Source organism: Pelodiscus sinensis, chromosome 11 (genome assembly GCF_049634645.1).
Source record: "Pelodiscus sinensis isolate JC-2024 chromosome 11, ASM4963464v1, whole genome shotgun sequence".
In the NCBI taxonomy this organism is placed as follows: Eukaryota; Metazoa; Chordata; order Testudines; family Trionychidae; genus Pelodiscus; species Pelodiscus sinensis.
In genome coordinates, this window is record NC_134721.1 from 32,003,665 (window position 1) to 32,011,669 (window position 8,005).

The 8,005-nt window shown below is 53.4% G+C and overlaps 1 protein-coding gene across 1 annotated transcript; it reads left to right on the forward strand.

The window, feature by feature from the left end:
* Positions 1–8,005, forward strand: YIF1A (Yip1 interacting factor homolog A, membrane trafficking protein). The gene is made up of 8 exons (XM_075938953.1): positions 1–197; positions 2,890–3,107; positions 3,698–3,802; positions 4,300–4,378; positions 5,012–5,069; positions 5,523–5,678; positions 5,792–5,885; positions 6,463–8,005. Exons 1-8 carry the CDS (start codon positions 167–169, stop codon positions 6,616–6,618), a joined length of 897 nt encoding a protein of 298 aa, XP_075795068.1. The 5' UTR covers positions 1–166; the 3' UTR covers positions 6,619–8,005.

The window sequence follows — 8,005 nt, forward strand, 5'->3', positions numbered from 1 at the left end:
AATCGGAGCTGGGGAGGGCGTGTGGCTGGAGACGTGGCCGCTGCCGGGTGCCCCGGGGTCCGCGCCTGGGCGCCCGCCGCGATCGAGGGGCCAGTGAACGCGCCCGCGGCTCATTGTCGTTCCTAGGCAGCGAGGCGCGCGGGGCCGGGCGCGCGCTGCGCCCGCCATGGCCTATCCCCAGGGCTACGGGGGCCAAGGTGAGTGCGGGGCCCGTTCGCCCCACGTCCCGCGCTGGCCCCGGCCTCGGGCTCCCGCAGCTTGGCAGGGGGCTGCACCCCCCCCCCCCGCCGGCCTGGCTTGTCCCTGCTCGTCCCGCCCCCCCTGCTCTCGGGGGGCTCGGCGTGGTTGTGGGGCAGCGCCCGTCGTAGCGGGGCTCGCCCCCACCCCCCGCACCATCCTGGCACGAGCTGGGGAAGGGAGCGCGGGGCCCGGCAGGAGTTACTGTAAGGCGCCCCCGCCCCAAGCCGGGAAGAAAAGAGCCGCCTCAATTCCCACTTGCTCCCCATTCTCCTAGTTGCTCCTCTCCAGAGCGCCGGTGAGTGAGTCGCCTCTTGCCGTGCTCTTGGGTAAGTTAAACAGCAGGGCTGTGTCTACACTGGCATGATTTTCCGCAAATGCTTTTAACTGAAAAGTTTTCCATTAAAAGCATTTTCGGAAAAGAGCGTCTAGATTGGCAGGACGCTTTTCTGCAAAAGCACTTTTTGTGGAAAAGCGTCCGTGGCCAATCTAGACACGTTTTTCCACAAAAAAGCCCTGCTCACCATTTTTGCGATCGGGGCTTTTTTGCGAAAAAGAAATCTCTGCTGTCTACACTGGCCCTTTTGCGCAAAAGTCTTTCGGAAAAAGACTTTTGCCCGAACGGGAGCTGCATAGTTTTTCTGCAAAAGCACTGACAATCTTACATGAGATCGTCAGTGCTTTTGTGGAAATTAAAGTGGCCAGTGTAGACAGCTGGCAAGTTTTTCCGCAAAAGCAGATGATTTTGCAGAAAAACTTGCCAGTCTAGACACAGCCCTGGAGGGAGCGCGGAGGCTGTCTACACTGAGCAGCACAGCGTGTGGCTAAGGCCTTGCCGGGATAAGGTACCTAGCCTAAAGCCACCCCCAGCAAGGGGCAGGAGCTTTGTCAGCAGGAGATGCCCTCCCAGCAACAAAGTGGTGTCCATACCGGTGTGTTCTGTCATTACATTTTTGTTGTCAGTCAGGAGGGTATTTTCTCGCACCCTGATAAGTTTTAATCATAAAAGTAGACACAACCTTATTCTCCAGCCCTCAAGTCACTTTGATGGCTCCTCCTTTCCACATCCACTTTTTTTTCAACCTGTTGCCCCAGAACTGCATGCACTGTTCCAGTAAAGATCTACCCAGTGCTTCATGCTCCTACTTACATCCTCCTTGTTATGGATTGGGTCAGTGGTTCCCAACCTTTCTTATACCACAGACTGGCAAACCCATTCACAAACCTTTGGTGGACTGGTAGCATTTGTTTTGGTTACTTGCATTTTCATCATGGTAATTAATGTTAAGAGGTCATGTGTTCTTTTACATCGCATCTGTACCCACACAATACATGATGTTGAAATAGATCAAAGTTTGCAGAGATCTACAACGCTAAAAAAATTCTGTTACAAGAATCCTGTCCTTTCTTCTCTTGAGCCATTAACTCCTATGTAAACTTTGTCTGAAATTTAATCATGTAAATGTCGTGAGCTAGGGCTTTTGTTCTGCCTGCAAGCCAGAGGGAAACAAGTTAGACCAGTGTTTCTGAAAGTGTACTGTGGAAACACTTTCAGAAACACATTAACTGACCGCCCTGGTTTGTTTATGTACCGCAGTCACGGCTGCAAAGGACGAAACGGAGCCAATGGGGGCCGTGACATAAACAAACCAGGGCAGCCAGTTAATGTGTTTCTGAAAGTGTTTCCACAGTACACTTTCAGAAACACTGAGTTAGACAACCCAAACTCCTCTCTGTCCCCACCTAACTGCACTAGTCCTCATCCCTGGAGAGAGGGAAAGGTGAACATCTAGCTCCCCCCCAGCCTGCACGCCCCACACATGAACTGAGCAGAGCAGCTCCAGTCTACCTGGCATCCCTCGGGAAGTCAGGAGCAGCTGCAGTATGAGAAGCCAGAATGTTCCAACCCGCCTCCATGACCGGAACGCACATGGGGCAGGCGGAAAGGTCTCGCATTTCCGCTGGGGGCCTCTGTCAGCAGCCAGGGTCCCTTGACAGTCCCTCCGTGGCTCCCCCAGCAACAGTTGAGTCCATCCCACGCAGAGGAGCCAGAATAAACAATCGGCCGCAGGGGCAGAGCCAGGGCAGCTAGTGCTCTGCAGGGCAGGTGAGGCACTGCAAGCTGACCCCCTCACTCCCCCTGGCAGCCCCTACCCCTTGCTGAGCTGGGCAAAGGGCTTGGCACCCCTGTCAGGCTGCGGGAGAGACCAGCACAGGAACCAGCAATGGTACAGGCCTGTCAAGCCAAGGGCGTGTCCTGGCACTATGCCGCAGCCCAGCAACCAATGATTCACAGCCTGGCACTGGTCTGCAGACCAGCGATTGGGAACCACTGGATTGGGTGACTCCAGGGGTCACCTTAGTCCTTTTTGTCACAGCATTGCACTGGGAGGTTGTGGTTAGTTGCTTGTCCACTATGACCCCTGGATCCTGCTCTCCAGGGATAGTCTCAACTCAGGGCCTGACCCCAGCCAGCGTTCCTAGATTGGTGACTGAACATTTGGCTGTATTAAAATATATTGTGTCTGAATGGGCTTTGCCCCCCCCCCCCCAATTCAGATCGCTTTCTACGACAGCCCTGCCCCAGCCATTGCTTACCAACCTGCATGTCATCTGCACATTTAATCAATGTTGATTTCAAATGTATTGCAGGCTCCAAGCACCGAGGCCGGGGCCCCCTGGTTCCTCCTGCCCCAGACCCCCACCAGCTCTTCGACGACACCAGTGCTGGCTTCCCGCATTCACAAGGGGCCCCTGCCTCAGGAATCGATATGGGCTTCAATACCCTTCTGACTGACCCAGTGGCCAATGTGGCCGTGGCCTATGGGTCCTCCATCGCCAGCCAGGGAAAGGACATTGTCCACAAGGAGGTGGGGAGGATTAGGACCTCTGTACTCCACTGGGTTAGAATTGGGGAGGGGAGGCAGATTGGGGGTGATGAATGCTCTACAGCTCCTGGAGTCTCCATACCCTGTGCCCTAATAGTGGGGAAAACCTTCTCTGGCAGTACGCCGCTGCAGGGTAGAGGAAACTTGAGTCTTCATGACTCCCTCAAAAGGGAAGCACAGTCAGCTAGTTACAGTGGGCAGTCTGCGAGTCAGGACTGCTGGGCTGTAGAAGGGAAGGGGACACTGGGTGCCAGGACTCCTTGTTTCCCTCCCTGTCTCTTTGTCTCAGTTTCTTCTCTATAATTGGATCTGGCCCCCACAGGAGAATGGGGAGGTCACTGATTGACTAGTGATAGGCGTTGTCCTGTCAGTATGCACCCCTCAATTCAGTAACCCTCTGTCACACACATCCCATTTTACCCAGTGCAGTAACCCCCTATTGCAGCCTGCTGTGATAGCCCTGCCATTAACCAGTATGATAGCCCTCTACAGTGCAACCACCTGCTCTTCCTGATGCAATAGCTCCCGTGACCTCTTTCCAGTGTTATAACCTCATCATTCTGCCTGCACAGATCCACAGGTTCATGTCTGTGAACAAACTCAAGTATTTCTTCGCTGTGGACACTGCCTATGTGACCAAGAAGCTGGCACTGCTACTCTTCCCCTATGCACACCAGGTACAGAGAGTCCTTGCTGCACACCTAGATGCACAAGCTATGGGGTCTTGGAGCTGGCTGTGGGGTTGAGAGTCATGACCTCTGAGTTCTGAGAGTGGCGTGGGATCTAATGGGATATAGGGGAGGGGTGTGAGAGCCAGGACTTGTGGACTCTGTTTGCTGTTCTGGGAGGCAATTATGGTTTAGTGGGCTAGTGCAGGGTGGAGGTGGGAAGGGGGTGCCAGGGCAGCCAGAGCTCTGGCTTCTGCCATTGGCATAGCTCCATGATGACGCTCTTGTCTGTGCTTCAATTTCACCTGTTTCACAGATAAGAATCTGCCAGGCTTGGTCTCAGTATCCAATGTCAGGGGTAGCTATATTAGTCTGTATCTGCAAAAACACTGAGGAGTCCGGTGGAACCTTAAGCACTAACAGATTTATTAGGGCATAGTCTTTAAGGTGCCACAGGACTTCTTGTTGTTTTTTTGCAGTATCCAATCACTCTCCCTTCTCTTTAGAACTGGGAGGTTCGGTATAGCAGGGACACACCCCTCACCCCCCGGCAGGACATCAACGCACCCGACCTGTATATTCCCAGTGAGTATGATCAAGCAGAGGGGTCTGCAAATAGTGATGGGGAGGGGCCTTGTCTCCTAATCCAGGTTAGTCAAGTCTGATGCCCTCCACCCTGACAACCCACCCACTCATAGCTCCAGAGGCCAGAGCCAATGACCCTTCTCTTAGGACTGGTAGCTAGAGTCTAAGGACCCCCTCTTTCTGTCTGTATCTGGTGTCGGCGAGAGCAGTTGGTGTGAGACAGACAGAGAGGATGTGTTGGGGAAGAATGGATGCAGGGGTGAGTGAATGGGAATGTACGGGTGTTGGTGGATGGACAGACTGCTCGGTCAGTTAAGCCAGGGGTTCTCAAACTGGGTGTCACAAGCTGTCAGCTTCTACCTCAACCATGCTTCATCTCCAGCATTTACAATAGCGTTAAATATAAAAAAGTGTTTTTAATGTCTGACTGGGACACACTCTGGGATCTGCAGTGTGAAAAGGGTCATTAGTGCAAAAGTGTGTGAACCCCTGATTTAGGCAGGCAGGCAGACATGGCTAGCCCTGCTCCCAGGAGGTTGATCCCCGCCCCTCATGTTCTCTGCCCTGTCTATGGGCCATGTCTCTCCCTCAGCAGAAGCTCTAGCTCACACGTCAACTATGTGTGTGTTTCAGGCATGGCTTTTATCACCTACATTCTCTTGGCCGGCATGGCCCTTGGTCTGCAGCAAAGGTGAGTCCTGCTTCCCTGTACCCCCAACCTCTGAGGCCACCTTTCCCCCTTAGGCTTTGTCAGAGATGCTCTGCCCTCGCAGGCAGCACTCACCCCAATGCCCTAGCACGGTGGGTCCTTTCTCCCAGTGATTCCCAGGTGTGGAGTGTCCTCTGGTGTTTTTGCCAAAAGCTGAAGTGTGAACCCGGTGTCCTCCTGGCCAAGTTCCAGGTTGGGTGATTCCCACCTCTCTCTAATTCCCTGCTACTGCTTCTGTCAGTTGCAGGAGTCTCCCTCACTTCCTCTCTCCAACTTGGGGATATCTTTGCTATGTGCTGGTAAACAGCCCCCGTGCCCCATTCCAGAGATGGCTGTATCTCAGCCACCAGGCAAGGGATCCCTGTATAAATAGCACCTGTATCTCATCCCAGAGGCAGAAGTTAAGGCTGGTTTGCTATCATGGTTCCCTGGCAGGTTCTCTCCGGAGGTGCTGGGCATGTGTGCCAGTACTGCCTTTGTGTGGGTTGTTATTGAAGTCCTCGCCCTGCTGCTCAGTCTGTACCTAGTGACGGTGCAGAGCGACCTCACGCCCTTCGACATTCTGGCCTACAGTGGATACAAATACGTGGGGTGAGTCTGCACGCAGGGCTGGATGGCGTGGAGGGCTGGATGGCGTGCTGGAGGGGGAGGGAAAATCTGGGGAGCCCTCCTCATTGCCTTCCCCTAATTTCTGTCTCCTCCAGGATGATCCTGGCTGTTCTGGGGGGACTGCTCTTTGGCAGTGATGGGTATTACGTGGCCTTTGCCTGGACATCCTGTGCCCTCATGTACTTCCTGGTGAGTGCAGGGCCCTAAAGGGGCACCTATAATTTTCGTAAGCCCTAGGAACAGCCCCTATATAGATAGAGCCCTGACACCGAGGAATGGGAGTCACCCCTCTACACTAGCTATAGCCTCTGTAAGATCACAGAGGGGAGGTGCTTGGGAATGCAACTAGAGGAAGAGTCTCAGAAGTGAGTGAGGCTCTGGTCCCTTCAAGGCCATCCCATGGGCTCATCTCCCAGTCCCAAGGAGGTGGGATCTGCCAATCCTAGCTGCAGGGTAGTGGGGACAGTAGGTCTTTGAAAGTGGGGCATCAGTCTGAGGGTATCGTAAGACTTGATAATGGCTCCTTCAGCGACTGTCGCTGCAATGTAGAACTGACCCCATGCAGGCAGTGCAGTCCCCACAATCCTGGAGGTGGGGGCTGGGCATGGGGCTGCATGAGGCGAGGGAGTAGGGATTGGTGGCTATCAATTCATCCCCCTGGTCTAATGGTGTCTTCCCACAGGTGAGGTGGGGACAGGGAGAGGAGACAGGGCAGGTAGGTTACCAGATCAGACTTCCCCCTAAATCTAATGTTGTCTTCCCCCAGGCACGCTCCCTGCGAATGAAGCTGCACCCATCACTGGCACCAGATGGGATGGGGCATCCCAGGGGCAGTGGGCGTGGTCAGACCTATGTCACCCTGGGGGCTGCTGCCTGCCAGCCACTCATCGTCTACTGGCTCACCTTCCACCTGGTCCGTTGAGATGGGGGGCAGTGCGGTGCCCGGGGGGCAGTCCGTCCTGGACTCATGGACTCCTGGGACCTCCCCAGACATACAGGCACCCAGGACTCTATCCTCCAATGCACGGCCACCTGGGACCACACACATCTCTGAAGCCTGGACAACTTGGGGGTTGGCATCCAAAACTCCAGGGTTCTGTCCCCAGCTGGCTGGGTAACCTGAGGTGCATCCCTTCCCCCTATGCCTTAGTTTCACCCTCACTGTGAAGGAAATATGATAACACTAACCAGCTCTCTGGGACTTACCCAGCCACATCACCTCAGGCGCAGTGCCCTCCCCTCCCCGCTCCCTTGTACTGTTGGGTATCTGGTCCCCTCAAAAATCAGTGTTTCCCACAGATCAGTGTTTTCCTGGAAAACTCTTATTGAAACCCAGCTCTGGGGGAGCAGGGAATAAACAATCCTGACTAGCCCACGGTGTGTGTGTCAGTGCTGGACCCACTGTGCTAGGGGGAGCTGTACAGCAGGGAGTGGGAGTAGGGGGCACTTTGCCCTTGCAGCCCTGATCCCAGTGCCCAGGCATGGTACTAGAGCAGGCTGTGCAGCAAGAAGCAGGATGAGGGCGCAGGGAAACCCTTGCAAGCATTGTTGACACCCTTACACATGGTACTAGCAGTTTCCCTCAATCCCAACCTGAAGCCACTATGCAGTTAGTCTCATTTGTAGAACCATAGATTATACATCACAGAAGCAAAGACATGTAGGGCCAGAAGAGACACCTAGACCAGCCTGCTGATTTGAGGCAGGACTGAACACACCAGGGATCATTGGGATATCTGCTCTGACCTCCTGTATGACACAGGCCATAGGACTGCCCTGAATTAATTCCTGTGTCAGCTAGAGCAGATACTTTGGAACAAATCCAATCTTGATTTTAAAATTGCCAGTGATGAAGAATCTGCCACAATCCTTAGGACATTGTTCCATAGTTAATTATTAAATTGTTAAAAATGTGTCTGAATTTGTTTAACTTCCTGCCATTAGCTGGAGTTAGATCTTTGTCTGATGAGCCCTCTGTTATCCAAGTGCTGTTCCCCATGTAGGTACTTCTAGAGTGCGACCAAGTCATGCGTTCTCTTTGTTAAACTAAATAGATCAGGCCTCTGGAGTCTCTCACTATGAGGTCCTCTAAGCCTTTAATTATTCCCGTGCCTTTTCTTTCTGAGCCCTCCAATTTATCAGCATCCCTCTTGCATTGTGGCCACCAGAACTGAACACAGGATTCCAGCAGCATTCGCATAAGTGCCATGTACAGAGGTAACAGAATGTGCCTTCTTCTATTCAAGCTTCCTGTTTATACATCCTAGATTTGCATTTTGCCATATTAAATTACATATTGTTTCAACCCA